Below are 14592 nucleotides of genomic sequence, written 5' to 3' on the forward strand. Positions count from 1 at the left end.
GTATTTAAAAACCTAAAGGTGGGGGCACCTGGGTGGCTCAGTCCATCAAGTGTCCGACTCGATTTCTGCTTAGATCATGATCTCAGGGTGGTGAGATTCAGCCCCGAGTCGTGCTCAGTGGGTGGGATCTGCTTGAGATTCTCTCTTCCTCTCCCTCTGCCCCTCCTCCTGCCCTCTCTCTCAAATAAATCTTTAAAAACAAAAAACCCCTAATGGTGAATGCAGATAGGTGAGCTAGTCTATTTATCAATAACGATCTTAATTTATGGTGATGGCATTTGGGAATCTCCTGAAAATAAGCACCAGAGGAGGAGAAGATGGTTTAATGAAGACCTTTATCAGGATGCCTGGGTGGCTCAGTCAGTTAAGCCTCTGACTTTTGGTTTTGGCTCAGGTTATGATCTTGGGGTCCTGGGATTGAACCTGCCTCAGGCTTTGTGCTCAGCTAGGGGCCTGCTTGAGATTCTTTCTCTTCTCTCCCTGCTTGCACACACTCTCTCAAATAAATAAATAAATCTTTAAAACATCTTTAAAAAAAATGAAGACCTTTTTCTCCATCCTTCCATCACTGTTCTAGGCCTCTTCTCCCTTCCTCCCTCTCCTTCCCTCTCCTCCCCTCTCCTTCTCTCCCTCTCTCTGGCTGTTACAGTAGCTTGTTAACAGGCTTTCCTGCCTCCATTTTCAGTCTCCCTAGGCCATTCTACTCACCTCCACCAAGGTGTTTCCAAAATGCAAATGTTTTTGACTTATCCCTGCTGAAATCCTGCGGGCTAGAGTCCGGTCTCCTTAGCATCCACACAGGGCCCTTTGGGATCTGAGCTCTGCCCTCACTGCTTATCATCCATCCTGTCTGACATGTGCGCTGTGACTCACGAATACACCTTCAGTCTGTCGGCTTCTCACACCTCCGCTGCCGCCCTCCGGTCTGGACCACTGTCCTTGCTTGCCGGGACTCCTGCAGAACCAACTAGGGTAGCCTTCCTGTGCCACTGTCGCCGTCCAGCTTTCTTCACACAGCAGTCAGAGATCACACCCCCTCCCATCCTCAACTCCTCCCCCAGTGGCTCTCCTGTCACCCTTAGAATGAAGTCCAGACTCCTGCATGGTCTGGCCCCCGCTGGCTACCTGACCCCTCGCTCTCCTCCTCATTCACTGCGTTTTCCAAGCGGGTAACTGGCTAGCCCTCTGCGTGGCACACTCTGCCCCCATATCTCTGCATGTTCCATGCTCCCTTCCTCGGTACACGTTCCAGCTTGTGGTGAAGCCATCGTTCCCAGCCCTATTATTCTCTCTCCTGGTCTTTTTCTTTTTTTTAAGATTTATTTATTAGGGGCGCCTGGGTGGCTCAGTCGTTAAGCGTCTGCCTTCGGCTCAGGTCATGATCCCAGGGTCCTGGGATCGAGCCCCGCATCGGGCTCCCTGCTCCGCGGGAAGCCTGCTTCTCCCTCTCCCACTCCCCCTGCTTGTGTTCCCTCTCTCGCTGTGTCTCTCTCTGTCAAATAAATAAATAAAATCTTTAAAAAAAAAATAAGATTTGGGGCGCCTGGGTGGCTCAGTTGGTTAAGCGACTGCCTTCGGCTCAGGTCATGATCCTGGAGTCCCGGGATCGAGTCCCACGTCGGGCTCCCTGCTCAGCAGGGAGTCTGCCTCTCTCTCTGACCCTCCCCCCTCTCATGCTCTCTATCTCATTCTCTCTCTCAAATAAATAAATAAAATCTTAAAAAAAAAAAAAGATTTATTTATTAGAGAGAGTGTGCACGAATGGAGTGAGGGGCAGAAGGAGAGAATCCTCAAGCAGACTCCCCACCGAGCAGGAACCCTGATGCAGGGCTCGATCCCACGACCCATGAGATCACCACCTGAGCTGACACCAAGAGTCAGACGTTCAACCAACTGAGCCACCCAGGCGCCCCTCTTTTTGTTTTTGTTTTTTTTAAGTAGGCTCCACGCCCAATATTGGGCTTGAACTCTTAATCCTGAAATCAAGAGTTGCCTACTCTCCCAACTGAGCCAGTTGGTACCCCATCTCTTGGTCTTTTTCTGGCACATTGGCCTGAAGAGTCTGCCAGCCTTTGGCATTGTGTTGTCTCTCCTAGATCGGTCTTCATCCACTTGGTCCAGGTCCTCCACTTTGGGACCCCAAGGACAGGGCCTGACCCAGAGGAGGCCTTGGCATTTGTTGAAAGAAGGATGTTAACCTTTGACCTCCTTATTTGCTGTAGACTTTTCCCCAAGCCTCTCGTCTTTATTTTGGTGTTGGATTTTCTTTTTTGAACCTTGAGATTTTCTGTGGACCTGTTGGTGTTACTTTTGCCTTTTGGCATATTTTTGGCTTATTTTCCCTTTAGCTTCACATTTTTTGTATACGTGTCATTCTGAGATCTATTGAGAATTTATTTTGGTACACTAGATGAAGTGTTGGTTTAGATTCATCTCTACTCCCTCCAGCTGCTGCCTAATTGTATCATGAAGTGCTTTTCTTAAGCAATAGAACTTTTTTATTTTTCAGAAACAAGAGTTGAAATAAAAGAGTCTGTTCGTGGCCAAGATATTTTCATTATACAGACAATACCCAGGTAAGAGCACTACTTTATGTATCCCTTTTCCTCTAAAAATCTTAGTGATGCAAGTCACTATGTTATCATATAAACAACAATTGAGTTTCTTTCACTATAAATGTGTTTGCATGTTCAACTGAATGCTTACCAAAATCCAGTTGTAGGCTTTTAACATTCCTACCCTGTTTGTCACATTGTACTTTTGATCTTCCTCTCCAAGCTTAAACCACTCAAGGGGAAAAATACCTTCCTTACCTCCATATGCACTGAACCTAGTCCATGTCTGCTCCTCTCTGCTAAAAAGCTTTTTGTTGTTAAATACAATGCATAGCTGCTGCCGATTTGTACCCATCAAGACAGTTTTTCACTTTATTATGTTCAGTTAGTCAGCATATAGTACATTATTAGCTTTTTTTTTTTTTAAAGATTCCATTTATTTATTTGAGAGAGAGAGAATGAGAGGGAGGAGGGTCAGAGGGAGAAGCAGGCTCCCTGCTCGGCGGGATGCGGGACTCGATCCCGGGACTCCAGGATCATGACCTGAGCCGAAGGCAGTCGCTTAACCAACTGAGCCACCCAGGCGCCCCTACATTATTAGCTTTTGATTGCACTGTATTTTTTTTTGCACAGTGGCCCGTTTCTAGCTGTCTATTGTAGATAGCATCTGCCACCCCTTCCCTTAGGGGAAATCCTAGCCTACCTGAGGGTGACCTTCCCTGTGGGATTATCTCCTCTCATCCCCTCCCAGGGAATGGGGTAGTTAGGCTATGTGTGTCTTTGAAAAATGCAGACCTTCATGTCTTGGTTAATTTAGATTCCTGAGACTGTCAGTAATAAGAATGGCGCCGAACACCAGCAGTGTGCACCCACTTACATGTATCATCTTTCATCCTTAAACCACATCGGGTTTGGAAGCTATTCTGAGCCTCAGTGACAATGTGACTTGTAATAAGAAACATATTTGGGGGAACCTGGCTGGCTCAGTCGGTAGAGCATGCAGCTCTTGATCGCAAGGTTGTGAGTTTGATCCCCACTTTGGGTGTGGAGCCTACTTAAAATGTAAATAATTAATTAATTGTTTTTTAAAAAGATTTTATTTATTTATTTGAGAGAGAGAATGAGAGACAGAGAGCACGAGCGGGAAGAAGGTCAGAGGGAGAAGCAGACCCCCCGCTGAGCAAGGAGCCCGATGTGGGACTCGATCCTGGGACTCCAGGATCATGACCTGAGCCGAAGGCAGTCGCTTAACCAACTGAGCCACCCAGGTGCCCATTTAATTAATTAATTTAAAGAGACGCCTGGGTGGCTCAGTTGTTAGGCGTCTGCCTTTTGCTCGGTTCATGGTCCCAGGGTCCTGGGATCAAGCCCCAAATCGGGCTCCCTGCTCAGTGGGAGGCCTGCTTCTCCCTCTCCCGCTCCCCCTGCTTGTGTTCCCTCTCTCGCTGTGTCTCTGTCAAATAAGTAAATAAAATCTTTAATTAAAGGGCTCCTGGGTGGCTCAGTTGTTGAGCAACTGCCTTCGGCTCAGGTCATGGTCCCAGAGTCCTGGGATCGAGCCCCACATCGGGCTCCCTGCTCGGCGGGGAGCCTGCTTCTCCCTCTCCCACTCCCCCTGCTTGTGTTCCCTCTCTCGCTGTGTCTCTCTCTGTCAAATAAATAAATAAAATCTTAAAAAAAAAATCTTTAATTAAAAATAAATAAAAAAGAGAGAAAGAAATATATATTTGGTCTTCCTTTCCTGGTGCTGAGTTCCTAAAACCCTTGGAATTTCCTAAGGGATAAGAGCAATAAAGGTGTCTTTTGTATTTAACAAGCCCCCTTTCAACCACACCTGAGGTGGTTTTTGGAAAGCACCTAGATAAGCTGAGATGGGGGCTTTTCGCTAGGGGAACCAACAGCCAGGGGAACCAACAGCCCGTTAGAGTTGGAACTTTCAGCCCCTCCCTTCCCCTGGGGGGTGGGGTGAATCAGTCATCAGTAGCCTATACGGAGGTGCCTGCAGCAAAAACCTGCAGGCGTCCTATTTGTCTTAGCGGTGATCAGGAAGATTCCAGGAAACGAAATTGCCTTTGTAGTATTGGTACATAGGGCGCAGTGTTGATGGCTACTCCTCTGTCGCCCGCTAGTCCTCCAGCAATTTGGGTTTTGTGCTGGTTGCCTCCTGGTCATGGCATTCTTCTTGCCTAGTGCTCTGCTCGATGCTGCACCTTGGGAAGGAGGAGGAGACCTGTGGGTCTTTCCCGGGAGTAAAATGCTGCGTAGTGAGGGCCCTGGGACACCCCTCGAGGCTGCCCTCTGGTGTTGTGCCTGTCACCCTGGCTTTTGTCCTTGGCGAAGGGTAAGGCTGCATTGTCCTCACTGCCACTGCTGCGGCCGCCTCCCCGATAGCTCTGATACGGGGGCTCACCTTCCGAAACCACTCAGAGCTTGCAGCCTATTTCTTGTGACCACTCCAGTGAAGGTACATCTTTGATTGCTGAGGGTGGAATTGAAGTATTTGGAAATGGCAAAAAGCCATTCAGAAGGAAGTGATTTTGTTGCATGAGTGAAATGTGTGATACTCGAGGAGCTTTCAGTTATACTGAGCAAGGAAAGTAAAATGGATATGAAGCTTACCAAGTGTTTCTTGAAGGACAATTTCCCTGTTTATGTTACAAGCTCCAGTGTGTTGGTGTAACGTAAGAAGGGTCACTAAAAGCACATTTACAACTTATTTGTTGCAGATGGTTAATTCTTGGGGTCGGGGGTGGGGGAAATCCTACCCCATCACCGTATCGTTGTGACTTCCATCTATGGTCTTGGCCTCGCTTTGCAGTCCCGCTCTGTTCAGTTGATGTATATAGACCGTGTCTGTTTTCTTACATTTGTCTTTGTCTCTCAAAAATGACAGAGCAGTAAGGGTCGAATTTAATATAGGATGTGCTTATCTTAGGGGAAAGAAAAACCAGTCAGTTGGTAAACGATTAAGATTGTCCTACTTAGATACAAAGGCCACAAGAACTAGCCAGGATGTACTTGGAACAGTCTTAGGGAACAGATAAACAAAGTAGAGGCTGCCAGCCAACTTTTCTTCACCCTGCTAGCCCACAGATTAACTGCCTGGTGTCCAATTTGTCTAGTGTCTGGCAGTGAATGGGGAAAGCCAATGTGACAAAGGCTCTTTTGTTGCCTTCCTGACCAAAGGGGTGGGGCATGGGAGGCTTTCCTTAGCCTTGGGCTGGAGGATGTTGAATCCCTTGGCATAGGTCATTAGGAAAAGGAACAAGTAGAAAATGAAACCTCATGGCAGAAATTAGTAATTAATGGAAGGAAAGTTACGCTGAAATCAAGGCCCTTCCGAAATTGTTCATCTTGTTACGTTAACATCTTACTATCTGGGCCCACCTTGTGGTGTGCTATCGAAACCTCATTGTAGCCTATGGTTGTGTGTTATAAATGCTGTCACAAGGCCAGCTAAAAGCCCACCACCTGGACAGATACTCTTCCAGAATCTATTAAATTAACTTCAACTCTGAGTATATTGTTGCATTGACATCTGATGTAAGAAACCACGGCCAGGGGGCGCCTGGGTGGCTCAGTCGTTAAGCGTCTGCCTTCGGCTCAGGTCTGGGATCGAGCCCCACATGGGGCTCCCTGCTCCGCGGGAAGCCTGCTTCTCCCTCTCCACTCCCCCTGCTTGTGTTCCCTCTCACACTGTCTCTCTCTGTCAAATGAATAAATAAAATCTTAAAAAAGGAAGCCACGGACGGTGGAGCTTTTATGCTGCCACACGCTATCACACCAGTGGAAGGTTAAGAAAGCTCTGATTGTATTTCTAACATTGACCGACAGTCTGTATGCAGAAGAGGATTTCGGCTATAGTGTATATGATGCCCGGTGTTCGGTCTAGATTTGGACTCCTGAGTTATTTACACACTATCCTTCAAGGACTGTGTAGCCTTCCAGCTGAACATTCAGAACCCACAGGCATCAGTTTTGATGGGGGAAGGGATGGGGGAAGGGACGCTCTCCCCTCTGTGGAATCAAGTATGAAAGCCTTTGGGAGGCAGAATATTGAGTTAGATGTGCTCCTTCTTGGGACAGATGATTACCACAGGGTGGTCCAGTGTGGGTCTCTGGCATTTTCTTGAGATGTCATCAGCCTTGTTTGCCATTTTATCTTCACCACCTAACACTGTGCCTGATTCATGTTGCTCAATAAATATTTGTTGAATGTATGAATGAACTAACATTGATCAAGTATAATGAATTCCCAAGTACCTTGAAAGTGTTTGGTAAGTGTTTTGTCCTGATTTTACCAAACGATTGTGTGTCCTCTAACCTTTTGATGCCAGACTTGGGACATTATTAATTTGGGAGGATGAGGAGGAAAATGCTCCAATATATTTCAGAGGAAGGAAACAACTGGAAAATAGTGTAACCTGTCAGCAATCCAAAAGGAATGTTGTAGTTGTCTTGAAGTCAAATCCTGAATCAATTATATCTACCCTCTGGGAGAAACGCTTTTATGACAGAACCCTGAAATACTTACAAAAAGTCCAAATTACAAAGGTGAGGTTGGGAGTTCTCTAAGTTGAATGTGGACGTGGAAAACACCGTCAGAGGACAACGATGTCTCCAGTGTCTCACTCCCGGATGTACTAAGGATGGGCGCCCTTGGAGAGAGAGGCAAACAAACTGGGAGACTGGGAGGATATGGTCTCTCTGTCCTTCAGGCTAAAAAGCAATCTCGTGATGAATATTTCATTTAACTACTTAAGCATTATGAAGTCTCTGCTATGTTGATGGCAAGCTTTCCATTTTGCTCCAAATGAGGGCAGCCTCACTGCTATATATGGACAATTCAAGAACTGACACCTGAGAGTCTACTCCTCACATAGAAACTACATGGGAAATGATCCTCTTTCTCAGGAAGGCAAGGGAGATACACTCCTGACCCAAAAGAGGGGGTGTTTGAGGACTCTTGGATAATCCAAGGAGGAGTGGGAAGAGGCTAGAGAGGGAAGGTTGAGCATTGGAAGAGTATCCGAAGGACTTCAAGACTCTCACCAATTTTTTTTTTCCTGTCTTTGGAGGATAGGGGAAAGTGATCTGAACTGGGTTACGAGGCCCCCGGGCAGGGTACCTCACCACAGCCATTGAGCTCACTTCCCTGGCTGTGAGAGTCTGTTCCAAGCTCAGGCTGAGGCATCTGCCAGGCCCCATCCCCAAGGGCCGGTCCACTGCATCTCCTACCCAGTCCGCCCTCAGGAGCAACGAGCTGCATTCTCTGAAAACTCACCTCTTTTGAAACTAAGGGAGGATCCTGTTAGGGCCACTTTCCAGGCAACGTGGGGTAGAGTGACGCAAGGCACTCAGCTCCTGAGGGCCCCACTGATGAGCTTCCCTCCACCCTAAGGTTCTTGCCTTTTTTAAGGGCAGAGCCCACCTTAGGCTCGATCAGTCGTGGCAAGGGGTAGCAATCCACATTCCTTAAAATCGGAAGTAGCCTTTCCTTTGAATATCTTCCAGATTCATATTTCTTTCTTTGTCTCTCTGGGTAATCTTTGTCGGGCATCTGTGTATCTTCAGAAAAAAGGAATGAGGAGATTTTTGAAAACTTAGATCCAAGACCTCCCCATCCTGCCGCCTACCCTCTACCCTGTGAAGAACAAAGAGAACAAATCCTTTCTGGCCCTGGCAGCTCAACAGCAGGGCAGTGGGTTTCCCTTGGCATCCATAGGAAGCGAGGGGCTGGTGTGCTGGCCTGAGCCTACGGTCCCTGGGACAGGCCCAAGGTGTTGGCTCACCCTGGCTGCCAGCTGACATCTGCTTCATGTGCCACCCCAGTGACCATGTCACCGACAGAAGATCCAGGCAAAGGTGAGCGTGGATAACTGGGCACTGGATTTACGTGACTGCAGATGCAAACCACGGCTCAAAAGAAGAGCTAATAAGTTTTCCCCTGGATTGGTGAGGTGCCGTCATCAGCTAGTGTGATGACAAAATGTCCATGATGCCCATCTTGGCAGCCCAGGTTGAAATGCTGCCGTTTCAATGAACCTGACCCCAAAATACAAATTTTTCCTGTTTCAGAGATGTGAATACAGCTGTGATGGAGCTGCTGATCATGGCCTACGCACTGAAGACTGCCTGTGCCAGGAACATTATCGGAGTCATCCCTTACTTCCCCTACAGCAAGCAAAGCAAGATGAGGAAGAGGGGTTCCATTGTGTGCAAGCTCCTGGCATCCATGCTGGCGAAAGCAGGTGAGTGTGGACACAGGCCCCGGGGTTCCCGCCCTGTCATTTAGGACTCTTTGTGCACGAGATTAGGCCCTACCTCAGAGAGCTAATGTGGGACCTCTGTTTTCTTTAAGTGTTGTTCACTAATTCCTTTCTTCCTGTTTACTTTTGATAGTTCTGGTTAGGGATATGTGAGCCAAGGTATAAACTCTTAGTTTTCCTTTCCTCTTTGTCTTACTTGACAGTGACGTTGTCTCTTCTCTAATCCTGGGCTTTTTCATCATCTGTGCCATCTCTTCTCATGAAAACTTTAGCTGCGATCCTGGCGTCTGTATGGGATCTTTTGAGCTGCAGGTGTAGATTTACCTATTTGCCTTGGTTATTAGCTAGATTCTATTTATGTACATAATATTAAAACTGGGTTTTTCTTTTACTGCTTCTCCAGTTTATATAATCCTCCTTTTCCTCCCTCTCTGACCGTCTTTCTGTATAGCAGCCCATTCTCATTGCTTTTATTCTGTGTTTTTATAGTGGTAACATACTTTCTGGCCTATGAGTCCAATGTAATAACACTTGATAGCAGTTGGGATTTTATTTGCCTGGCATGTTTACTTAAAAACTCTAATATACATTCAAGTCCTTTCTTTTTTTTTTTTTTTTTTTTTATTTGAGAGAGAGAATGAGATAGAGCATGAGAGGGGGGAGGGTCAGAGGGAGAAGAAGGCTCCCTGCCGAGCAGGGAGCCCGATGCGGGACTCGATCCCGGGACTCCAGGATCATGACCTGAGCCAAAGGCAGTCGCTTAACCAACTGAGCCACCCAGGCGTCCCTAATATACATTCAAGTCCTGAGAAACATTTGGATTCCATTTTCTCTAAAAATGTATAGTGTTTGGGGAGGAATGGGTAATACTGGTTCTTTGTTCTAGAATGGTTGCAGTGACCTTTGTCCATTTGCAATGTTTTTATATATGTACCTTTTATTTGTTCAGCACGACTGATTATAAGAGTATGTCTTTATTGTTGTTCTATAAGAGTACTCCTTCACTCATTCTTTTATGACGTTTAGAAATTGTTCCAAACTCTTCGATATGGATTTTTCTTCTAATACGTGTATTACTTTGCTTTTGTGTTCTTATTCCTTCCGCTCCAGCCACAGGCCTTTAACATTTCTTCCTAGATTCTTTAATCAAGGCCTTACTATTTTTACATCCATTACTTCTTCAGTGTTTATTAATTCCATATTAATATTTTTGCTTCTGCCTGATTTTTCTTAATTTTCAGGACTAAGCTAGTTATGATAGTAGGGGAGAGCACTTTTTTCTCTGCTTTAGCTCTCTGTCCATGTGGAAGGTTATAGGCTCTTTTACCTGAGGCTTGACAACATTCTTTAGTTCATTGAGTGTTGTTAAGGTTACCAATGAAGTCTGTAACTAATGTGCTTGTTCACAATATATTCCCTGCTCTCAATCTTCGGTTAGGAAACAGGAGTGGGCGTCTAATTTGTGTCCACTGTAGCCATTAACTTGTAGGGGTGAACTTTGTAATTTTTTGTTTTAAAATTTCAGGTTTAACTCACATTATCACTATGGATCTTCATCAAAAGGAAATACAAGGCTTTTTCAGCTTTCCCGTGGACAACCTTAGAGCCTCACCTTTCCTGCTTCAGTATATCCAGGAAGAAGTGAGGAGCCACCAGCAAACACCCCATTGTCCTCAAAAGAGACCCTATGTAGTTTTTTTCTGGTATCAGATTTCAATATTGAAAGGCACATCAGATGATCTTTCCCTTAAGTCTCAATGCCTGAGGCAGCCAGATAGGGTCAGCATGTAGGCATGGAGGATCATTTTTTTAAAGCCATTAAAAACGGATTTCCTTCTAAGTATCTTTAGCAATTTGCTTATGTTTTCTTAAATGAAGGTGTTAAGAAGTAATTATTTTTTATCTTCTTGAAGTAGCAGTACTTTTGCAATGATGTTAATTGTTAAGTGTTAAATTTTAGACGTGTCCATGAAATTCTAGTGTTACTTGCTTGCTAGTATGGATCATTGTTATGAGAGGAAAAAGTGTCATACCAGCACCCAGGTGTTAGTTTGTGATAACTTCTCAGTATTTTCTTATTTTTCCTTCAAATCTAGATTCCGAATTACAGGAATGCAGTCATTGTGGCTAAGTCTCCTGATGCTGCCAAAAGGTAAGGAAGTTGGACATTCATAAAAATTCCTTTCGGGAGCTTCTCAAGTCAAAATGAGCTGTTTTGGAACTCAGGGTCTGTTGTCACATTGCCTGGAAAAACTCATTGGCTCCAACTTCCCCCATGTTATTGTCCTGTTCCCCACCAGGGCTTTATCGCCATTCTCCAAACAATACAAGGCGGTCCCTGAGTTACTCGGTTTTCCTGTGGGAGAAAAGGAAGTTCTTCTTCCTTCAGGTTCTCAGGAAAAGGACAGCGGAGGGCTATGAGCGTTTTTTAGGCAGTAGTTTTTTAAGAGATCTTTTTGAACAAAGTTCCATCTTCTGAAGATGAGTGTTACAATATTGGACAAAGGGTAGAACCGAAATTATCTAGAATCAGATGCTGGCCCACGTCTCCTGTGCCTCACTGTTCCTCTTGAGGCATTTACATTCTGGTCTGGGCCTCATCTTCTGATTTGTCTAAATCATTTGCGTGTCCCTAAAAGTTTGAATTATGTTTTCATTTGATGATTAATAGTGATGAGATGGCAACACTTGGGTTTTCTTCCCGTGAATTTCCCCGTTTCTTGTCTTTCTCGTAGGGCCCAATCATACGCTGAGAGACTCCGTCTGGGGTTAGCTGTGATTCACGGTGAAGCCCAGTGTACAGAGCTGGACATGGATGACGGTCGCCATTCTCCCCCGATGGTCAAAAATGCTACTGTCCACCCGGGTCTGGAGTTGCCGTGTAAGATGAGCTCTATTATTTCACTTGCAAATTGAAGAAAGTTTTGAGTAATATGAATGGTTAGGAGTTAATACATATATGGATGTATGCTATTTTGGTATTTTTTTTAATTTATTTTATTTTTTTAAAGATTTTTTTTAATTTTTAAATTTTAATTTTTTTAAAGATTTTTATTTATTTATTAGAAAGAGAGAGCACTGAGCTGGGAGGAGCGGGAGAAGCAGGTTCCCCTCCAGCAAGGAGCTCCACGCATGGCTTGATCCCAGGATCCTGGGATCATGACCTGAGCTGAAGGCGGATGCTTAACCGACTGAGCCACCCAGGCTCCCCTAAAGATTTTTATTTTTAAGTTATCTCTATACCCAACATGGGGCTTGAACTTACAGCCCTGAGATCAGGAGTCACATGCCCTTCTGACTGAGCCAGCCAGGCACCCCATCTTGGTTTTTTTAGATAATTGAATGGTATTACATTGATTTCCCCTTTTGTAAAAGGAGGTGGCATTACAGTCACAGACTGTGTAAGGACAATTGAACTAATCTGGGTAGCACTTAGCATTCAGAGAGTATGAAGTAATTTTAGCTTTAGTGAAAAAATTGTAGGTGTGAAATCTTAAGCTTTTATATTTTGGTAAGGTGGGCGATAGCAGCCGTTGATTATACACCAGGCTTTGGTGATCCAGGTAACTTCTAACACTTATTTTAGTAATACAACCCTTTGACCTGATCCCTAAGTTGTTATTTTTTTAATTTTTTTTTTAAAAGATTTTATTTATTTATTTGAGAGAGAGAGAGGAGGGGGAGGGGCAGAGGGAAAGGGAGAAGCAGACTCCCCGCTGAGCAGGGACCCCAGTGTGGGGCTCGATCCTGGGACTGAGATCATGACCTGAGCTGAAGGCAGATGCTTCACCGACTGAGCCACCCAGGTGCCCCCTGACTAAATTGTTATTAATCCAGGAGTGTGGAGGCTATTTATTTCCATGGATTTTGAGTGGAATAATAACTGGCATTCTATACTGGAAGATAACAGTATATTTTTTAGAGGAAGGAGATTATTTCTTTTTAAAATCTGTATCTATTTGCCATAGCTCAGAAACATACAGAGATTAACGGGGGGGCGGGGAATACCAGCATGGTTATACCCCAGACAGGCTCCTGTCTACGGTGTAAACTTTGGAGGTTTTTTATACAAGAGAAACAAGTAATCAACTCTTTTAATTTAAATTTTTGGTATTGTAGCATTTTATTTGAGGATTTCATAATTAAAGTTCTTGACTAGGCAATATATTTCCATATTTCAAAATTTAAGAAGTATAAAATTCTTTATAGTAAAAAACTTTCCTACCCCACCTAAACTTTTCTTTCCCCCTGCCCCCCAACCAGCTACTCTGATACCCAGTGTAGTTGGTCTCTTATATCCATTTAGAGGCTCTATGCATATGCAGGCAAATAATGTATTTCTCTTTGTCTCATTTTCACACAGCAGGAGTATATTAAACCACATTGTTTTACCCCTTGCTTTTCTCATTCAAGAGCTCCTTCCCCATCAATCTGTACAGCTCTCTCAGTCTTTTACAGTTTCGTGAGTGTTCTATTTTATGGATAGACAAAAATTTTCTTAATCAGTCCCCTGTTGACGAACACGTGAGTTTTTCCAGTCTTTGGCTATGAAAAAGCGCCAATAATAAACATCTTTTGAGCCCTTCTGTGTCAAGAGTTTTCTAAGCTCTTTAGTAGATCTTCAGACTTCACACAATCTTGTAGGTACTTGTGTTATCCCTCATTCTGCCAGTGAGGCAACTGAGCACAGCCGGGAGCTGGTGGAGCTGGGGTTTGGAACGAAGCTTTTTCTTTTGAACAAACTGCAGTCTTAGAGAAAAGTTGAAAGAATAATACAGAATTCCTCTCTACTCTTCAGAGGCCCCAGATTTAACATTTATATACATACTCTTTTCTTCTGAACCATTTGAGATGAGTTGTGGACATAATGTCCTGTATTCCTAAATGCTTCAGTAAATATTTCAAAAAACAGATACTCTCTTACATAACCACAGTGTAATTATCAGACTCAGGAAACTGACATTGTTACGATACTATCACCTAATCTGCAGACCGTATTCATATTTTACCAGTTGTCCCACTGCATCCTTTAGAGCAAAGGAAAATCATTTCTTTCTGGCCTAGAACCCAATAAAAATCACACATCGGACTCAGTTGACCTTTCTCTTTAGTCTCATATAATCTGGAACGGCTCCTCTGTTCTTGGTCTCTTATGACCTTGATTTTTTTTTTTTTTAATTCTTATGTTAATCCCCATACATTACATCATTAGTTTTAGATGAAGTGTTCCATGATTCATTGTTTGTGCATAACACCCAGTGCTCCATGCAGAATGTGCCCTCCTCAATACCCACCACCAGGCTAACCCATCCTCCCACCCCCCTCCCGATATTTTTTTTTTTTTAAAGATTTTATTTATTTGACAGAGAGATAGCGAGAGCAGGAACACAAGCAGGGGGAGTGAGAGAGGGAGTAGCAGGCTTCCCGCCGAGCAGGGAGCCTAATGTGGGGCTCGATCCCAGGACCCTAGGATCATGACCTGAGCTGAAGGCAGATGCTTAATGACTGAGTCACCCAGGTACCCCATCACCTTGATATTTTTGAAGAATACAGGCCAGTTTTTCTGTAGAATATCTCTTTATTGAGGCTTATTTCTCATATTAGGTTGAATCAGTTATTACTATGATTGTGATCAAGTGGTGATGTTTCCAATTCCCCTTCTTCCCTATTCATTCACTTATATCAGAGTGGATTCATAGAATGTTAATTTATTCAGGGTGTTCTAATCCAATGCTATTTATTGTAATGTTCATATTGTCTTAGACTTG

General features: G+C 44.4%; 1 protein-coding gene across 1 annotated transcript in view; it reads left to right on the forward strand.

The window, feature by feature from the left end:
- The window catches only part of PRPSAP1 (phosphoribosyl pyrophosphate synthetase associated protein 1), a 29125-nt gene that overhangs the window by 5843 nt on the left and 8690 nt on the right, over positions 1 to 14592 (forward strand). Inside the window, exons 3-7 of the mRNA XM_035025958.1 lie at positions 2510 to 2576; positions 8634 to 8806; positions 10350 to 10465; positions 10921 to 10976; positions 11560 to 11705. Of these exons, the coding sequence (XP_034881849.1) occupies positions 2510 to 2576; positions 8634 to 8806; positions 10350 to 10465; positions 10921 to 10976; positions 11560 to 11705 (558 nt within the window). The remainder of the gene's footprint in view (positions 1 to 2509; positions 2577 to 8633; positions 8807 to 10349; positions 10466 to 10920; positions 10977 to 11559; positions 11706 to 14592) is intronic.

Source organism: Mirounga leonina, unplaced genomic scaffold (genome assembly GCF_011800145.1).
Source record: "Mirounga leonina isolate KUSES-001 unplaced genomic scaffold, KU_Mleo_1.0 Mir_197, whole genome shotgun sequence".
Lineage (NCBI taxonomy): Eukaryota > Metazoa > Chordata > Mammalia > Carnivora > Phocidae > Mirounga > Mirounga leonina.